At 45.7% G+C, this 21,359-nt stretch overlaps 1 protein-coding gene across 1 annotated transcript in view; it reads right to left on the bottom strand.

Moving 5' to 3' along the window:
- Positions 1-21,359, bottom strand: part of LOC126416108 (uncharacterized) — a 367,975-nt gene that overhangs the window by 51,824 nt on the left and 294,792 nt on the right. Inside the window, exon 5 of the mRNA XM_050083618.1 lies at positions 1,688-1,874. Within this exon, the coding sequence (XP_049939575.1) occupies positions 1,688-1,874 (187 nt within the window). The remainder of the gene's footprint in view (positions 1-1,687; positions 1,875-21,359) is intronic.

The following is a 21,359-nucleotide window of genomic DNA, read 5'->3' as shown; positions in this document are numbered from 1 at the left end:
TAGAGGTACAGCTGCCCATGCAGCTTCAACACGATACCACAGTTCATCAAGAGTTGTGGCTGGCGTATTGTGACGAGCCCGTTGCTAGGCCACCATTGACCAGACGTTTCCAGTTGGTGAGAGATCTGGAGAATGTGCTGGCCAGGGCAGCAGTCGAACATTTTCTGTATCCACAAAGGCGCGTACAGGACCTGCAACATGCGGACGTGCAATATCCTGCTGAAATGTTGTGTTTCGCAGGGATCGAATTTAGGGTAGAGGCACGGGTCGTAACGCATCTGAAATGTAACATCCACTGTTCAAAGTGCCGTCAGTGCGAACAAGAGGTGACCGAGACGTGTAACCAATGGCACCCCATACGATCACACCGAGTGATACGCCAGAATGCCGAGGACGAATACACGCTTCCAATGTGCGTCCACCGAGATGTCGCCAAACACGGATGTGACCATCATGATGCTGTAAACAGAACCTGGATTCATCCTAAAAAATGACGTTTTGCCATTCGTGCACTCAGGTTCGTCGTTGAGTACACCATCGCAGGCGCTCCTGTCTGTGATGCAGCGTCAAAGGTAACTGCAGCCACGGTCTCCGAGCTGATAGTCCATGCTGCTGCAAATGTCGTCGAACTGTTCGTGCAGATGGTTGTTGTCTCTCAAACGACCCCGTCTGTTGACTCGGGGATCGAGACGTGGCTCTACGATCCGTTACAGCCATGCGGATAAGATGCCTGTCATCTCGACTGCTAGTGCTACGAGGCCGTTGGGATCCAGCACGGCGTTCCGTATTACCCTCCTGAACGCACCGATTCCATATTCTGCTAACAGTCATTGGATCTGGACCAACGGGGGCAGCAATGTGGCGATACGATAAACCGCAATCGCGATAGGCTACAATCCGACCTTTATCAAAGTCGGAAACGTGATGGTACGCATTTCTCCTCCTTACACGAGGCATCACAACAACGTTTCACCAGGCAACGCCGGTCACCTGCTCTTTGTGAATGAGAAATCGGTTGGAAACTTTCCTCATGTCAGCGGGTTGTAGGTTTCGCCACCGGCGCCAACATTGTGTGAATGCTCTGAAAAGCTAATCATTTGCCTATCACAGCATCTTCTTCCTGTCGGTTAAATTTCGTGTCTGTAGCACGTCATATTCGTGGTGTAGCAATTTTAATGGCCGGTAGTGTATATCATCCCTACGGGAGACTGTCCGACGGTCAAATGACGGTGTGCTTGTTCGAGTCTCCTGTGTGAACGATTTCTTGAACGTAAAATTTAAAACACCGGGTTTCATTTTGCTATCTTGAACTGCCACACCAGACCGGTCAACTATGGACAGAATGGAAGCCTTAGACGCGCTGAGTGATCTTACATGGGACACCCAATATTGCGTCCCGTAAGTTCTGCTTATATCTAAGAATCTGATCCTCTCACGCTTGGGAAGGTTCTGCAACGTGAAACGGTAACGTCACAAACCTCGAGCAGCACTACATCGACGTTCGCCTTGACGTCCGCATTTCTCTGGCTAAGCCCTCTACTCAGATCAAGGATATGATTAGTCTGGCCGGTCCTCTCACGCTTGGGAAGGTTCTGCAACATTAAACTGTGATGTCACAAACGTCGAGCAGCACCACATTCACGTTCGCCTTGACGTCCCGTGCGAGGGCGGCAGACGGCTGGCTCACCTTTCTGCGGGTAGGGCTGCGGCGTGGCGCCGATGTCCCTCTCGGCGACGCGGCGGTACACGGAGGACAGGAAGGCCACGCACTTCAGGGAGAGCTCGCCGCGCGCCGTGAAGCTGCTCCGCTGCAGGCGGACGCGCAGACTCAGCCGGTTGCTGTCGTTGTGGCGCTGCGTCAGCGACGAGTTCACCTGGCGACACACACAGGGGTGCACCCACGTTAGTGCAGGACGCGGAGACTCTGCGTGCTGCTGTCGTTGTGCTGTCGAACCAGTGACGAGTGTACCTGTTGTGACGTAATCAAGCCTAATGCATATTACGAAATCTGCGATACCAGCAGGTATCAATCTCTCCACGCAGGTGTAAACAGCAAATTTCTGTAAAAATTGAGCACTATTTAGCTTCTGAACTACCCGTGTGTTCAGACAGCAACTGTGCAGTAACATGTGGTGGTGTGAACTTTTTAAAGGACATCTTCGGTGACCGCATCACATCTCGAGGAGTCTAGCCTCCACGTTCACCCGACATGTCTCCAACGGATGGGTACGTTGAAGGGAAAGGCCTGTGAAGGCAATCCGCACACCATACAAGAACTTCAAGCTGCACTGACAAATCACATTCGAAACATCACTCCCGATGTTCTGCACGACGTCTTCAACAATGTGATTGTCAATTATTAATACAATATTTTCCATTGTTTAACATATTTGAACCATATTTGACCACATATTTGTATTTGTTCGCAGGTCCGGTTTGTTTGAAGACCAACGTCTTATGTGACATCTTTGTGATCCAAGTCTACATGCTGACGATTGAACAAAGAACGTTTTTTGTATAGCATGTGTTCCGCAATGGAGACAAGCTTACCACAGCAGTAGAAGCTGCATTTGCTGCAAAGTCCTCGTGAGTGAAGCTGCCTAACCACAATGTTGTACGGAATCTCATTATCAAGTTTCGAAAGACCCGAAGCGTTCATAATGCTCCAAAATCTGGAAGGCCATCCGCTTCCACATCCGAAGAAAAGGTGGCGGAGGTGCAGGACATGATGCTGCAAAGACTAAAGAAATCGGTTATGTGACTACCTCAGCAGGCCCACGTGTCCGTGGGTTCCACTCACAAGATTCTCCGGAAGTCACTGTCCGTGTATCCGTACAAAATGTCGGTCGTGCATGAAATAAGAGATACAGATAACCCGGCGCGTGTCAACTTTTGCAGCTGGTTTCTGTCCCTCCTGCAGGACAATGGTGGGGAATTCTTGGCAAAACGTTTTTCACGGTTGAGGCATGGTAACATCTCTCTGATAACGTGAATAGCCAGAATGGGCGACGGAGAATCCGCATGAATTTAAGGTGTCATCACTGCATGATCAAAAGGTTGGTGTTAGGTGCGCCGTAACTCGTAAACGCATCATTGGGCCGATCTCGTTTCAGGACACCATAAATGCAGAGCGGTACTGCACTTGTATTCTGGAGCCCTTCCTAGGTGAATTGAATGAGGACTGGCTCCAACAAGATGGTACGGCAGCACATACCGCCCACAAGGTGATGAACTTTTCAAAGGACATCTTCGTTGACCGCATCATATCTCGAGGAGTCTAGCCTCCACGTTCCTTCGACGTGGCTCCAACGGATGGGTACGTTGAAGGGAAAGGCCTGTGATGGCAATCCGCACACCATACAAGAACTTCAAGCTGCACTGACAAATCACATTCGGAACATCACTCCCGATGTTCTGCACGACGTCTTCAACAACATGCAGAAACGTGTGCAACTGTGTCTTCAAGTTGTGTGGGATCACTTCCAGCATCTCTTATGACATCCATGACTTTAATATATAAAGTTATGAACTGCATAGTTACTTATTGAACTCCAGTTACAATTTCATTGAATATGCATTAACATCTGAATGACTAAAATTAACTTTAAACAAATGGTTCAAATTGCTCTGAGCACTACGGGACTTAACTTCTGAGGTCATCAGTCCAATATAACAGAACTACTTAAACCTAACTAACCTAAGGACATCACACACAGCCATGCCAGAGGCAAGATTCGAACCCGCGAGCGTAGCAGTCATGGGGTTCCAGATTATAGCGCCTAGAACCGCTCGGCCTCTCCGGCCGGCAAAGTTAACTTAAATATTAGCTTCTTGAAATCATTTGCGTAAATATTGACAGCAACTCTCAGGGTAGTTAAACGTCCATTTGTGTGAAAAAATTTAAAATATCTTCGAAATGTCTAAATTCTATGTACAACAGAGTCACTGTTCGCGCTTGGTGGAAGCGCTGGAAAGACAGTTGTAAAAAGTAGTCATACTTAGTGGTTGACACAACAGCCTTGAGGAACATTTTGTGAGACATATTTTGTGAGCCAATCCTCCAGGAATATATGAATACACAAGATTCAACCGTTTTATTTAGTGGATAGTAAGCCACCTAGTCGGTAGACATGGAACTAGGACATTTCTTCGTATACAAACTATGAGAGACCATCATACCTCTGAGAAGAAGACAGGGAGATCAATTTTAAGACAATTACCTAAGTAAACTTCAAAGGCCTTACAGTTACTCTTCTTTCAATACATAATTAAATAATGGTGTTGTTGTGGTCTTCAGTCCTGAGACTGGTTTGATGCAGCTCTCCATGCTACTCTATCCCGTGCAAGCCTCTTCATCTCCCAGTACCTACTGCAGCCTACATCCTTCTGTATCTGCTTAGTGTATTCATCTCTTGGTCTCCCTCTACGATTTTTACCCTCCATGTTGCCCTTCATTGCTAAATTGATGATCCCTTGACGCCTCAAAATATGTCCTACCAACCGATCCCTTCTTCTAGTCAAATTGTGCCACAGGCTTCTCTTCTCCCCAATTCTATTCAACACCTCCTCATTAGTAATGTGATCTACCCATCTAATCTTCAGCATTCTTCTGTAGCACCATATATCAAAAGCTTCTATTCTCTTCTTGTCTAAACTATTTATTGTCCATGTTTCACTTCCATACATGGCTACACTCCATACAAATACTTTCAGAAACGACTTCCTGACACTTAAATCTATACTCGATGTTAACAAATTTCTCTTCTTCAGAAACGCTTTCCTTGCCATTGCCAGTCTACATTTTATATCCTCTCTACTTCGACCATCATCAGTTACTTTGCTCCCCAAATAGCAAAACTGCTTTACTACTTTAAGTGTCTCATTTCCTAATCTAATTCCCTCAGCATCACCCGACTTAATTCGACTACATTCCATTATCCTTGTTTTGCTTTTGTTGATGTTCATCTTATACCCTCCTTTCAAGACACTGTCCATTCCGTTCAACTGCTGTTCCAAGTCTTTTGCTGTCTCTGACAGAATTACAATGTCATCGGCGAACCTCAAAGCTTTTATTTCTTCTCCATGGATTTTAATCCCTACTCCGAACTTTTCTTTCGTTTCCTTTACTGCTTGCTGTATATACAGATTGAATAGCATCGGAGAGAGGCTACAACCCTGGCACACTCCCTTCCCAACCACTGCTTCCCTTTCATGTCCCTCAATTCTTATAACTGCCATCTGGTTTCTGTACAAATTGTAAATAGCCTTTCGCTCTCTGTAATTTACCCCTGCCACCTTCAGAATTTGAAAGAGAGTATTCCAGTCAACATTGTCAAAAGTTTTCTCTATGTCTACAAATGCTAGAAACGTAGGTTTGCCACAACACCTTCAGAGTTTGTAAGTATTCCAGTCAACATTGTCAAAAGCTTTCTCTATGTGTACAAAAGCTAGAAACGTAGGTTTGCCTTTCCTTAATCTTTCTTCTAAGATAAGTCGTATGGTCAGTATTGCCTCACGTGTTCCAACTTTTCTACGGAATCCAAACTGATCTTCCCCGAGGTCAGCTTCTACCAGTTTTTCCATTCGTCTGTAAAGAATTCGCGTTAGTATTTTGCAGCTGTGACTTATTAAACTGATAGTTAGGTAATTTTCACATCTCTCAACGCCTGCATTCTTTGGGATTGGAATTATTATGTTCTTCTTGAAGCCTGAGGGAATTTTGCCTGTCTCATACATCTTGCTCACCAGATGGTAGAGTTTTGTCAGCACTGGCTCTTCCAAGGCTGCCAGTAGCTCTAATTGGATGTTGTCTACTACCGGGGCCTTATTTCCACTTAGGTCTTTCAGTGCTCTGTCAAACTCTTCACGCAGTAACATATCTCCCATTTCATCTTCATCTACCTCCTCTTCCATTTCCATAATATTGCCCTCAAGAACATCGCCCTTGGATAGACCCTCTGTATACTCCTTCCACCTATCTGCTTTCCCTTCTTTGCTTAGAACTGGGTTTCCATCTGAGCTCTTGATATTCATGCAAGTGGTTCTCTTTTCTCCAAAGGTCTCTTTAATTTTCCTGTAGGCAGTATCTATTTTACCCCTCATGAGATATGCCTCTACATCCTTACATTTGTCCTCTAGGCATCCCTGCTTAGCGATTTTGCACTTCCTGTCGATCTCATTTTTGAGACGTTTGTATTTCTTTTTGCCTTCTTTACTTGCTGCATTTTTGTATTTTCTCCTTTCATCAATTAAATTCAGTATCTCTTCTGTTACCCAAGGATTTCTACTTTCCCTCGTCTTTTTACCTACTTGATCCTCTGCTGACTTCACTATTTCATTCCTCAAAGCTACCCGTTCATATTCTACTGTATTTCTTTCCCCCATTCCTGTCAATTGTTCGCTTATGCTCTCCCTGGAACTCTCTGCAACCTCTGGTTGATAAGAAAACGATGAATGTGTGTTTAGTGGACACGTCGTTGTAAAGACGTTTTTGAAACGGCGTGTTACACTATCCACACACACACACGCGCGCGCGCGTCCATGCACACAGCCATTATCCACATACGCAAGCTAAGCCTATTGAAGTCATTGTGCCGTTGTGCCAGGAGTGAGTTTACCTGCGAAGGCACTCAAACATATAAACACATTATAGCGAGACGTGCAGCCTCGGCTGTTCGCTGTCGTGCTGCAGCGCCAGCGAGAAGTTTACCTGTGCATACATACAGAATAATCCATTCACACTAGCCATTCATTGGAAGTCAAGTGCTTGCTGTGCGTTTGGAGCTGCGCCAGTGACTACTTGCGCATACTCACAAGTATAAACACACATTACAGCCAGTTTCCGTCGGTGTCCTGCTGCATCAGCGATGAGTTTACCTCGCACTCACACAAGTCTACTTTGCACGCGTTAGCCACACACAAACGCTGAACCGGCTGCTAGCGCTGTGTTACTGCGACAACAATGAGATTATCTGTACACACTCAACAGCATTCATGCACAATAAATGCGGCGCTTTGGCTCAACCAGTTGCTGTCACTGAGCCTCTGTTTCTGCTGCGAGTTTATTTGCGAACAGTCACTAGCTTTCATGGTTATTATAGGCGACACTGCAGTCACAGCTGGTAGCTATCGATATACAATTCTACTACCGAAGAATTTACCTGTGTACACGCACAAACGTACTTGTAATTTAGAGGGAACACGCAAGCTAAGAGGTTTGCTGTCTGTGCCGTACAAGTCTGGAACCGCCGCATTTTGAAAAGCCGCACAGACAGAGTTTCGGCTGCAGCAGCACGCGCCATATTCTGTCTAGTTGTGAAACACGTCAGCAGAACGTCGAAGATTAGGTAGGTGGTGACATAGGGGCGTCAGTGGTCTGTCTGCGGTCGTAACTGCAAGTTATCATCGTAATTATGTCGGACCAGGTGGTCTAGCGCTTTTCTGGAGACTGAGAGGTCTTGGAATGGAATCCCGAAAATCTTCAGTTAGCCTTTAATATAACCTTCTCGTGTCAGTGAAGAGAAGAGCCGTCCTGAAGGACACGTAGTTCTGTTTCCACCTTAAACTGCAGATCCCCCTTCACCTATTGGTTAGATTATTGACACACAAAGTCGTGGAAGTGGCGTCGAATTGTAGGACATCCCTCAGACCACTGAGCCAAACGAAATCATTATTGTTACCCAATTTGTTAACCGTATCACTCTATAAAACCCGCGATATCCTTAGAAATTTTCTGGCGTTAGAGATTCTGGAAAACAACTGCAATTTAGGGCCGAAGCTGTATGTCTCTGCTCCGTGGAGGTTGACTCCATTCACGGTAGGAGATGTGCCTTAGCTGTAAAGGTTCACCGTCTAGTCTCACAGCAAGCGCTAGTATTGGGTGCTTTCTAAAACCTCGCCACTTACGGAAAACAGTAGATTATCCTCAGCAGGGTCATTTTTTCCGCCAGATAGAGTTATTTCAACAGCTTCTGAGAATGCTACGCAAGCCCGTTAGTTCTGTCCTTTGTACTGAAGCCGCCTCTCCGATGTGATACTATACGGGATGTGAATTTTACTCAGAGCGCAAAACGGAGAGGTCAAAAGGGGCCTTTCATGAAATGAAAAGAGATGATTGTTGGCTTATCTCATGTGTCCATGCCCCACGCAACGGTCATAGCTCCGCCAGTGGCTTACATTTATGGAAAACGCTATCTTGGCAAAAATTTGTAACTTTTCAATTTCTTGATGAAATGGATTAACTATCCACAAAATTTAAAGAAAATTAACACTGTACCTACGCAGCATAAGTAACTAGAGTGAGGTCAATAACTTAATGTAGAAAGTAACTTTCGAATTATCTGTCACTGACAAATAATATAGCTTGATTTTACGTGGACTATTCATAGACAGAACTGCTACAGCACAGTGCAAAAGGTAACTGATAGAAATACCAATAACAGGAACAGAAATTGGATCTTTACTAAAAGACTACAACTACGCTGCAGAGGCATATATATATATATATATATATATATATATATATATATATATATATATATATATATAGGGTGTTACAAAAAGGTACGGCCAAACTTTCAGGTAACTTCCTCACACACAAAGAAAGAAAATATGTTATGAGGACATGTGTCCGGAAACGCTTACTTTCCGTGTTAGAGATCATTTTATTAATTCTCTTCAAATCACATTAATCATGAAATGGAAACAAACAGCAACAGAACGTACCAGCGTGACTTCAAACACTTTGTTACAGGAAATGTTAAAAATTACCTTCGTTAGCGAGGATACGTGCATCCACCCTCCGTATCATGGAATCCCTGATGCGCTGATGCAGCCCTGGAGAATGGCGTATTGTATCACAGCCGTCTACGATAGGAGCACCAAAAGTCTCTGCATTTGGTACCGGGGTTGCGTAGACAAGAGCTTTCAAATGCCCCCATAAATGAAAGTCAAGAGGGTTGAGGTCAGGAGAGCGTGGAGGCCATGGAATTGGTCCGCTTCTACCAGTCCATCGGTCACCGAATCTGTTGTTGAGATGCGTACGAACACTTCGACTGAAATGTGCAGGAGCTCCATCGTGCATGAACCACATGTTGTGTCGTACTTGTAAAGGCACATGTTCTAGCAGCACAGGTAGAGTATCCCGTATGAAATCATGGCGGTGAATCGAGGAAGTACAGTACATACTGACGAAACTAAAATGAGCTCTAACATGGAAATTAAGCGTTTCCGGACACATGTCCACTTAACATCTTTTCTTTATTTGTGTGTGAGGAATGTTTTCTGAAAGTTTGGCCGTACCTTTTTGTAACACCCTGTATATATATATATATATATATATATATATATATATATATATATATATATATAATCTTTCTCCTCATTTAACGTATCTTTAAGTAACGATTTCAACTGTTGAGCTAAACTGGTCGGCCGTGTGATGCATATGTGAAAAGTGCCGTGAAACAAGGATCTTAATGAAAGCCGGCCGGGGTGGCCGAACGGTTCTAGGCATTAAAGTCTGGAACCGCGCGACCGCAACGGTCGTAGGTTCGAATCCTTCCTCGGGCATGGATGTGTGGGATGTCCTTAGATTAGTTAGGTTTAAGTACTTCTAAGTTCTAGGGGAATGATGACCTTAGAAGTTAAGTCCCATAGTGCTCAGAGCCATTTCAACTATTTGATCTTAATGAAAGGCTGAATATGAAATAATGAAAATGAATCTAATTGAACCCCAAAAGAAACGAATTGTGTACTCAGTGAAACCTATTTAACTGAAACTCAATACTGACGTACGTTATGGAAGTTACGTAACATGAAGTGCAATGTCTCACCTAACCACAAAATAAAATAACAGTTTACGATAGCCAACACTGTTCACTGTAAACTAATCTGCTCTCTTAGAACAACACCTGAAAATCCGACGACGTACTGCATGCTAAGGAAAGTGAGATTTCCCTTGAACCAACAGCAGCCCTAACTTGCCTCATGTTCAGCATACCGTTTTGTGTCAGGTGAGCTGACGTTCTTGAAAGCAAATTGAAATCAGCAAATTCAACAGCTTTTCTTTGCTTGTCAGAAACAGTGTCTGTGTGTGGTGTAAGGTGCAATGCACACACGACAAAATATTCATAACTTCATCAAGAACGATGGGGAATGGTTTCAATTTACTCAAAATAGTTGTTGAAAAATTAAACTGTGATTTTTTTCAAAAAAGACTGTACAAAATAATGCCATGACAATTGCTAAATTCTCTCATTATAGGAATAATAGACACTTCAAAACAGTGGGTTCTTTTTGACATGATGAAAGTAAAGAACTCAAATTAATGCAAATCATGAAAATTGTTAGTTACCGAGAGGACAAAGATTTCCTTCAGCTAATAGTTCTAAGAAACAAACACTTCATTCTTACGTGTGCAATGTTTAGTTTGACATATTCTTATAAAACTCTTCATTATCAATGCAACCAATAAAATACCTTTATAAAGAAGTAAAGTATTCCATATACTTTCTCCCCGATTCAAAATATCAGATCTGCTGCCCTAAAACTCAATTGCTCGCTACTGTGCCTCTAAGAAGAATGCCCAGGACTGCACAACTGGTTCAAATGGCTCTGAGCACTATGGGACTTAACATCTATGGTCATCAGTCCCCTAGAACTTAGAACTACCTAAACCTAACTAACCTAAGGACATCACACAACACCCAGCCATCACGAGGCAGAGAAAATCCCTGACCCCGACTGCACAACTAACAGCCGACAAAGCGCATTGCACATTAAATCAAACACAGAGTCAAGGATCTCACCCACCAGTCGTGCAGTGCGTTCATGTAACTTTGTGCCAGCCCAGTGAAGGCCAATCATTTACAGTTCCTCCACCAGTCCGGTCGACGACAGCGGAATGGACGTTGGTGCATGTGGACGTGTTGAGATAAGTCTCTCCAACAGATGACATAAGTACTCCATGTGATTTAAATCTGGCGAACGGGAAGGCTAGTCCATTCGCAGAATACCCTTCCGGTACAAGAGTTCCCTCTGCTCTTCTATGCGGTCGTGCGTTGTCCTCCTTAACTATGAAGTCAGCGGTGAATTCACTACCCGAAGACATAGACTGGGAAGAAATACAGTGTCTGCGTAACGTTGACCAGCTAATGTACCTTGTTAAAATACACACATCAAAACCCGAGAGTGTCGGAACCTTAGAGTGGTTGGTGAGTCACGTCGTCCATAAACAGCCCTTTTCAACCTATCCCAGGCATGTTGGACAAGGTTCTTGTCTGGAGCACATGCTGGCCACTCTAGACGAGCGATGTCGTTATCCTGGAGGAAGTCATTCACAAGATGTGAACGATGGGGGCGCCAATTGTTGTCCATGAAGACGAATGCCTTGCCAATATGTTGCCCATTTAGTTGCACATCGGTAGGAGGATGGGATTCACGTATCGTACAGCCGTTACGGTGCGTTCCATGACCACCAAGCGCGTACGTCATGCCTACATAATGCCACCCAAAAACAGCAGGTAACCTCCACCTTGCTGCACTCGCCGGCCAGTGTGTCTAAGGCTTTCAGCCTGGCCGGGTTGCCTCCAAACACGTCTCCAACGATTGTTTGGTTGAAGGCATATGCGACACTCATCGGTAAACAGTACGTAATGCCAATCCTGAGCGGTCCATTCGGCATGTTGTTGGGCCCATCTGTACCGCGCTGCATGGTGTCGTGGTTGCAAAGATGGAGCTCACCATGGACGTCGTGAGCGAAGTTGCGCATCATGCAGCACACTGCGCACAGTTTGAGTCGTAAGACGTCGTCCTGTGGCTGCTTCAAAAGCATTATTCAACACGATGGCATTGCTGTCAGGGTTCCTCGAGCCATAATCCGTAGGTGGTTTTAGTCCACTGCTGCAGTAGCCCTTGGACGGCCTGAGCGAGGCATGTCATCGACAGTTCTTGTCTCTCTGTATCTCCTCCTTGTCCGAACAACATCGCTTTGGTTCACTCCGAGATGCCTGGACACTTCCCTTGTTGGGAGCTATTCTTGGCACAAAGTAACAATGTGGACACGATCGAACCGCGGTATTGACCTACAGACTACAGACAACTCGAGCCGTGTACCTCCCTCCTGGTGAAATGACTGATCGGCTGTCGGACCCCATCCGTCTAACAGGGGCTGCTCATGCATGGTTGTTTACATCTTTGGGGGGGCGGGATTAGTGACATATCTGGACAGTCAAAGGAACTGTGTCTGTGGTACAATATCCACAGTCAAAGTCTATCTTCAGGAGTTCAGGAGTTCTGGGAACTCGAGGATGCAAAATTTTTTGATGTGTGTATGTGCAGAGCATTACATTCGTGCAACATTATGCCTCCCTACAGCGTAACATTTTGGCCTCCAAACCGATCATGCTCGAAAATGTACCTGTGTGCTTTTTACGTGACCCTACCTCTTGTAGTATGGGAATACGTCGAAATTGTTGACACTGATCGTTTCCGTGTTCCAGCTGTTATGGTGCAGAAAGTTATAATTTTCCAGTGGCGACCGACTTCCTCATCTTTGAACACTGTACGTTCACCCGTCACTACTTGAGTGACGCTGTACTCCTTCCCAATGTGCGTCTTACTTCATTTTTGAGGACGACAGTGCGCGACGGCATCGAACAGGGGAAATGGAGAAGGTCATAGAAAGGGAGGCTGTTCGGCAAATGGGCTTCCCTGCACGTTCCCATGGAGCGCATTGGAGGTACGTTTCGGAGGCACGCTTTAGCACTTCCACATTTACCACTGACCATCTTGCAGTAGTCAACCGCGCTGATGGGGGAATGCCCTAGAAGAACTCCTCACCAACCTTGTGGCCATCATGAGAGCACATTGCACAGCATGCACTGCCGTCAGTGGTCAGTGGTAATCACCCACACAATATGAAGAACAATGTCTCGCCATTTGCAATGTCCAGGAAATCACCATGAATCTTGGTGACTTCATTTTAATTATTTTCTTTAAATAAATTTGCCATTCTGTTGTCCCATTGTTTATTTCTTTCGGTTACCATCTGCACAATGCAGTAGCAGTTCAAAAAAATGGTTCAAATGGCTCTGAGCACTATGGCACTTAACTTCTGAGCTCATCAGTCCCATAGAACTTAGAACTACTTAAACCTAACTAATCTAAGGACATCACACACATCCATGCCCGAGGCAGGATTCGAACCTGCGACCGTAGCGGTCGTGCGATTCCAGACTGTAGCGCCTAGAACCGCTCGGCCACATAGGCCGGCCGCAGTAGCAGTTCTTTCTACATATGTCCCCCGTTTCAAATATGGCTGTGAGCACTATGGGACTTAACATCTGTGGTCATCAGTCCCCTAGAACTTATAATTACTTAAACCTAACCAACCTAAGGACATCACACACATCCAGGCCCAAGGCAGGATTCGAACCTGCGACCGTAGCGGTCACGCGGTTCCAGACTGAAGCTCCTAGAACCGCACGGCCACACAGACCGGCTCCCCCATTTCATCGAGTTATATACACTCCTGGAAATTGAAATAAGAACACCGTGAATTCATTGTCCCAGGAAGGGGAAACTTTATTGACACATTCCTGGGGTCAGATACATCACATGATCACACTGACAGAACCACTGGCACATAGACACAGGCAACAGAGCATGCACAATGTCGGCACTAGTACAGTGTATATCCACCTTTCGCAGCAATGCAGGCTGCTATTCTCCCATGGAGACGATCGTAGAGATGCTGGATGTAGTCCTGTGGAACGGCTTGCCATGCCATTTCCACCTGGCGCCTCAGTTGGACCAGCGTTCGTGCTGGACGTGCAGACCGCGTGAGACGACGCTTCATCCAGTCCCAAACATGCTCAATGGGGGACAGATCCGGAGATCTTGCTGGCCAGGGTAGTTGACTTACACCTTCTAGAGCACGTTGGGTGGCACGGGATACATGCGGACGTGCATTGTCCTGTTGGAACAGCAAGTTCCCTTGCCGGTCTAGGAATGATAGAACGATGGGTTCGATGACGGTTTGGATGTACCGTGCACTATTCAGTGTCCCCTCGACGATCACCAGTGGTGTACGGCCAGTGTAGGAGATCGCTCCCCACACCATGATGCCGGGTGTTGGCCCTGTGTGCCTCGGTCGTATGCAGTCCTGATTGTGGCTCTCACCCGCACGGCGCCAAACACGCATACGACCATCATTGGCACCAAGGCAGAAGCGACTCTCATCGCTGAAGACGACACGTCTCCATTCGTCCCTCCATTCACGCCTGTCGCGACACCACTGGAGGCGGGCTGCACGATGTTGGGGCGTGAGCGGAAGACGGCCTAACGGTGTGCGGGACCGTAGCCCAGCTTCATGGAGACGGTTGCGAATGGTCCTCGCCGATACCCCAGGAGCAACAGTGTCCCTAATTTGCTGGGAAGTGGCGGTGCGGTCTCCTACGGCACTGCGTAGGATCCAACGGTCTTGGCGTGCATCCGTGCGTCGCTGCGGTCCGGTCCCAGGTCGACGGGCACGTGCACCTTCCGCCGACCACTGGCGACAACATCGATGTACTGTGGAGACCTCACGCCCCACGTGTTGAGCAATTCGGCGGTACGTCCACCCGGCCTCCCGCATGCCCACTATACGCCCTCTCTCAAAGTCCGTCAACTGCACATAAGGTTCACGTCCACGCTGTCGCGGCATGCTACCAGTGTTAAAGACTGCGATGGAGCTCCGTATGCCACGGCAAACTGGCTGACACTGACGGCGGCGGTGCACAAATGCTGCGCAGCTAGCGCCATTCGACGGCCAACACCGCGGTTCCTGGTGTGTCCGCTGTGCCGTGCGTGTGATCATTGCTTGTACAGCCCTCTCGCAGTGTCCGGAGCAAGTATGGTGGGTCTGACACACCGGTGTCAATGTGTTCTTTTTTCCATTTCCAGGAGTGTAACTTGACAGGGATACATCACGCAAAAACTGTTTTCCTCTATAAGTTTTGCGCACCAGTACTTCAGTATCAGTCTCCTATCCAAATTTCAAAAACAAAATTTTTGAAATATTAAAGAAAGGTTATTATCAAATACTACTTCCTATTTTATTTCTGGTCTCAAAGGATTCTCTCGTTTTAATTACCCTACATCTACATTATTTAATAAATTCACTCCCCCCCAAAGAGTGTGTGACTACAACAGCCCAACATTAGGTTGCGCACAGTATTAAGTCGATTTTTTTTCTCTCTGTTCTTATTGCATTAGTTGCATCTGCTTACAGTCCGGTAGTGTTGTATGCAATATTCAACTTCCGTAGATAACTGCTTATCTCTAAATGGCGCTATATTGTTCTCCTCTGAATAACGATGTCCTGATAATTTACTTCTTGAAATTTATGAAATAATTTGTACAGACTGCTCCGTCAAAATAATTTCAAAAAACTAATAAAAATGCGGTTTCACAGTAACAGGGAACTAAAATTTTAATGCCAAAACGGCTTAATTTAGATGGAACATAATGTCTGAAAGTCAAGCGTCCCTCGAACAACGGGAGACTTTTTATCAATGCGAACTTTTTGGAATGGAGTGAGGGCTGTTGTAAACTTTCTTCTCAAGCCTAAAACTGCATGGAGCGCTACAGGCGAATTTGCGTACGTCACTTCCATTTCCTAAGAAAACTTCGAAGCGTGTATACCCGACGTTAGCACTCATGACTCGCCAGATTCCTTGCGCATGAATTAATCGTTAACACCAGAAGCATACGTCACTATAAGGGGTTTGTGAGTGTGGGGAAAGAAGTAGCACGTATTGCTTGCTACATGATATTCCTATTTCCTTCTTTCAGATACTGTTATTTACATCTTTCTTACAAGTTTCAGGCAAATTATTTACTGTCCGACTTCTGTGATTTCTTGCACGATATTCTGAGTGACATCTGAGGGGAATAAGGCAAATTACTTATTATTCACAAGAGCGAATTCAATTTTTTCTTTCATTACGAGAGCTCAGACCCTTTGTGTGTTTACTGTAACGCAGTGGCCGGCGCCTGTAACCGAGCGGTTCTAGGCGCTTGAGTCCGGAACCGCGCTGCTGCTACGGTTGAAGGTTGGAATTCTGCCTCGGGCATGGATGTGGGTGATGTCCTTAGGTTAGTTAGGTTTAACTAGTTCTAAGTCTAGGGGACGGATGATCTCAGATGGTAAGTCCCATAGTGATCAGAGCCATTTGAACCATTTGTAACACAGTGTCTTATTTTATTTCCTATGTTTTACAAATGATCTGCCATCTAGTGACAAAGATAAGTAAATACCACTGACTCATTTTGGGAAGCTTTCTAGTTTGGTGTCATTTTGGGAAAGTAATAAATATGCAAGTCTAAATGTTTGTAAACTTGGAATTGCTTCAAATTAACAATTTATTTCTTAAGACGGTAAGACAATAGGAAGACAGGGTAGTGTTCAGATTTGAGGAATATCACTACCGATGCTGTACAGGAAGGAGTGCCTCAGAAACAAACTGAGTATCTAGCTACTGGGAAGCCGCTGCCCTATACACTACCACTAGTAGCCATTCATGGGCGAGTACCTCAGAACGACTTTGAGCTTCTCGCCCTGAGATGGCGTGATCCTTCATCTTGGTTAGGTGACTCTACACAGCAGTACACGCTGTCCCCTTTTCTACATGGATCTTACAGTGTAATATTACTTCCCAATAAAAACCTGTTTGTGAGACACCCTGGTGACTGTATATTTAGTCCGTATTCTGTGTGCAGTCGTTCGATGTGCTACCACAAATACAACGGTCTATTACACTGGTACTAGGACTGTTAGAAAAAAAAATCAAATGGTTTCAATGGCTCTAAGCACTATGGGACTTAAGATCTGAGCTCATCAGTCCCCTAGACATAGAACTACTTAAACCTAACTAACCTAAGGACATCACACACATCCACGCCCGAGGCAGGATTCGAACCTGTGACCGTAGCAGCAGCGCGGTTCCGGACTGAAGCGCCGAGAACCGCCCGTCCACAGCGGCCGGCGTCTGTTAGATAAGTATTCGACTTTTCTTTGTGAATAGCTGATGGATTTCATTTCAAGGGAAGTGACGGAACGACTGGAGCGGCGATACAGCATCAAATTTTGCCAGAAACTGGGAGACAGTCACGTGGAAATCATTCGGAAGATACGGACGGCTGTCGTTGACGATGCTGCGGGCATCACACAGATTAAGGAATGGTACATCCGCCATTAACGTGCCAAAATGACCAGATCATTACCAAAATGAACGCTGTGATAATAGAGGACCGTCGTGCGTCTATCAGAGAAATTGCGGAGGAGGTGGGCATCAGCACTTTTTCGGCACATTCCATTGTCACCGATGATATGCCCATGAAGAGAGTGTCGGCGAAATTCGTGTCGAAGCTGCTGATGGCGGAGCAAAAAGACAGCTTCGTGTTCAAGTCTCACAGGAGATGCTGGGCTCCATAAACAGTGACCACCATAATCACTGGTGACGAATCCTGAGTGTACGTGTGAGACCCAGGAACCACACACCAGTCGTGACAGTGGAAGCGTTCCTCGTCACCGAGACCGTAGACGGCCCACCAAGTGCGCAGCAACGTCAGAGTGATGTTGACTGCTTTCTTCGTACACCACGAGTCAAACTATCATCAAAGAGTCCTACAGGGTTATCCTCCGTCGTATACCTGATGCTGCACGATGCAAGACAATACTCCAGCACATTCCTCGCACTTTTTCAGACATTTTTGGCGAAAAACCAGATTCCTGTGCTTCAGCAGGCTCCTTACTCTTCGGATATGGGCCCCTGCGACTTCTGGCTGTTGCCCAAACTTAAAACGCCACTGAAAGCAACGTGATTTCAGATGAGAGAGAACATTATAGCGGCAACGACAACCGAGCTAAACTGCATTTAGAAAGATTTTTTGGCATGCTTCCAAGAATGGCTGCAACGCAGAGAGAAGTGTATGTCGTCTCAAGGAAACTACTTTGAGAACGATTATGTGTCCGAAGCTCCAGGTAAGTTAGTTTCTCTTCCCCCGGCCAAAGACCCGATACTTTTCTAACAGAAGTCGTACCCTCTGTGGAGTCATTCGTCGCCTGTGTTCTTTGCAGCCTGCACTATTGTTTGCTGCAAGTATTCTGTATGCAGCGATATAGATATTCCGTCTCCACATTCGTTGATGTAGGTCGATTGTGTTATGTCGCCATGGAAGTGTGTTGAATGTCTTTCTTATCAACAAAGGTCACAGCACAAAAGTACGTGTTCTGTGGTCCGTCTCCCACCACAGGCACCATCAGCCCCCTGACCGATGTTTCCACAAAGGAAATGCGTGCCGTATGACCAGTGGTAGGTTAAGATACGAACAGTGGCCTGACGGGGACTGACATGTTTCATCCTCGATGATGGGGAAAGATGAAGATATACCGTATGGGCCTTTTCACAGTTATCCCTCTCCCGTCAATTTACTCAACAATATTTTAGCTTCCAAGGTATCTACACTGCTGTTTATCAGCCAATATGTTGTTACGCGATACTCAATACTTACGTCTGTCGACTATTTATCACGAGCGCCACGCATAGCGCCTCCACTGATGTGGTGCCGAGAGCCCCACACAGCAGACAGAGAACACTCCTCTGTGCGCGCCTTAGCTGCATGGTCTCAGCTACGATGCTGCAGTTTAGCTCGGCCAATCCACATTGTATATCATTACTGCACAGGGGATTTGTAGGAAATTAGGGACCTCAAAATGTAAGACGGATAATACTAAACTTTTATTTCAGCTGATCAAGTGACCAATTGACAAAGAATAATGCGGAGCAATGTTCTGAAACCTGTAGCAAACTAAGTCAAAAAACACTGTAAATTCTCCGAGGTCGACGTTTAGCTAGAAGGCGGCACGAAGTAAAAATTAGTGAGATTTCCACATTTGGGCATCTCGCAAAGGCTAGGTAAATGAGAGAAATGTTCAACGTAGATAACTAAGCATATGATTTTCATATCCATATGAGTTACGACTTGCTCGAAAGATGGATTGCACTGCTGCCTGAGTGAAACTTCTTCCAGCACAGAGAAAAGGCGCTTGTCAACACCAGACAAGATTGGTGAAGCGTATGTCGAAGTTATTTCTAGAGCCCCACAATTCCCAACTTCCGCTTGGCTGTAAAACTAACCAACGAATATGTTACCTTTTCTACGTAAAATCAGGTGAAAACCGCATAAAATTCCCAGTTAAACCATACAAAAAGCATCACTGCGGTTCATGAGGTGGGTACTGGTTTCTTACACTCCCTCTCCACTGGTTAGCACAGATCACGTTGTGTCTGGTTGAGGAAACTTTATTTGGTATTGGACAGTTCATGATTTGGGAGGTAAGCGACGAAGTTCCTCACGCTAGGGAAGCGCCAGTAGGTGGCCTCCTTTTTGATACGCGGACAGGAAGGCAAATTTCACCCTCAAACACCCTCAGGGAAAAGCTTGCCTTTGGCAAGCAGAATATCGCCTGGAATGGTGACACGTCTTCCTTTGGCAAGCAGATTATCGCCAGGAACTGTCCACAATAAGCACTATGGAAAACACGAATATTTCCGCGACATCCACGAGGCGTTCGCTCTCTGTTATTGAGACACGATGAAGAGCCTTCTGCCGGCCATACGCGACTGCCGCACTTTATAGTGCCACTCGCATCTGGTGAGAAACAGAATAGTTGGCAATCCCAGAAAAAAAATGTACCAAGCCCACACAGCGTAATCGTGAGAGATCTATGACAAAATTGTAAAGCATTAAATGTATTCGCAGTTGCAAATATCGACAACCATCAGATGTAAAATGGAATGACGACAACAAAATTTGTGCCGGACTGGGATGTAAACCTGGCAGGCATGCATGCCACGTCCGAAGAACTTCGCATTGTATTTCTGAATAACACAGGGACTGCACTATTGTATTTTTCCGGCAACAAGTAAAATATCTCCTCTGTACGGGAATATACATTATGGATGTACGAGTACAGGCTACAGGCACATGGTTGACGACGTGTGGAAGTTTGGTCCTGGCCGTGAGTCGTGCATGGATAGCCAAATGGTAAGGCGGCCGCTGCGATAAGCGGGAAATCCGGGTTCGAGTCCCTGTCTGGCAGAAATTTCCATTGTCGTCATTCCATTGTACGGCTAATCCATATTCGCAACTGCGAATACATTTAATGTACTTCATAACGGCTGTAGTCGTCGCAGTGTATGCATATCCGAAGGAACTTAGCATCGCTTTTCTGAATAACACAGGCAATGCAGTACCGTAAAATCGCAAAACGATAACAGTATTTCTTTTCTGTTCTATTTACTGGTCGAATAGCCTGATCTAGGATGCCATCTATTGATTTACCGAGTGTAAAGCCAAGCTGTTGAGCACTAAGGCCCCTGAGCACTCAGTGTATTTGGAGGTGATCACAATAAGGTCGCTCCGGGACCTTAGTCTGAAAATTTAGAACGCAAATACAGGATTATTACAAATGATTGAAGCGATTTCACAGCTCTACAATAACTTTATTATTTGAGATATTTTCACAATGCTTTGCACACACATACAAAAACTCAAAAAGTTTTTTTAGGCATTCACAAATGTTCGATATGTGCCCCTTTAGTGATTCGGCAGACATCAAGCCGATAATCAAGTTCCTCCCACACTCGGCGCAGCATGTCCCCATCAATGAGTTCGAAAGCATCGTTGATGCGAGCTCGCAGTTCTGGTACGTTTCTTGGTAGAGGAGGTTTAAACACTGAATCTTTCACATAACCCCACAGAAAGAAATCGCATGGGGTTACGTCGGGAGAGCGTGGAGGCCATGACATGAATTGCTGATCATGATCTCCACCACGACCGATCCATCGGTTTTCCAATCTCCTGTTTAAGAAATGCCGAACGTCATGATGGAAGTGCGGTGGAGCACCATCCTGTGGTACGTTTAGCTCCCTGCTTGCTTTATTCGTCGACTTCCGCGAGCTACGCATGGAACTTGCCCGCACGCGTTCAACCGTTTCTTCGCTCACTGCAGGCCGACCCGTGGATTTCCCCTTACAGAGGCATCCAGAAGCTTTAAACTGCGCATACCATCACCGAATGGAGTTTGCAGTTGGTGGATATTTGTTGAACTTCGTCCTGAAGTGTCGTTGCACTGTTATGACTGACTGATGTGAGTGCATTTCAAGCACGACATACGCTTTCTCGGCTCCTGTCACCATTTTGTCTCACTGCGCTCTCGACCGCTCTGGCGGCAGAAACCTGAAGTGCGGCTTCAGGCGAACAAAACTTTATGAGTTTTTCAACGTATCTGTAGTGTGTCGTGACCATATGTC

Source organism: Schistocerca serialis, chromosome 8 (genome assembly GCF_023864345.2).
Source record: "Schistocerca serialis cubense isolate TAMUIC-IGC-003099 chromosome 8, iqSchSeri2.2, whole genome shotgun sequence".
Lineage (NCBI taxonomy): Eukaryota > Metazoa > Arthropoda > Insecta > Orthoptera > Acrididae > Schistocerca > Schistocerca serialis.
Note: the sequence above shows the minus strand (reverse complement) of the source record. Positions and strands in the feature narration are given on the sequence as shown.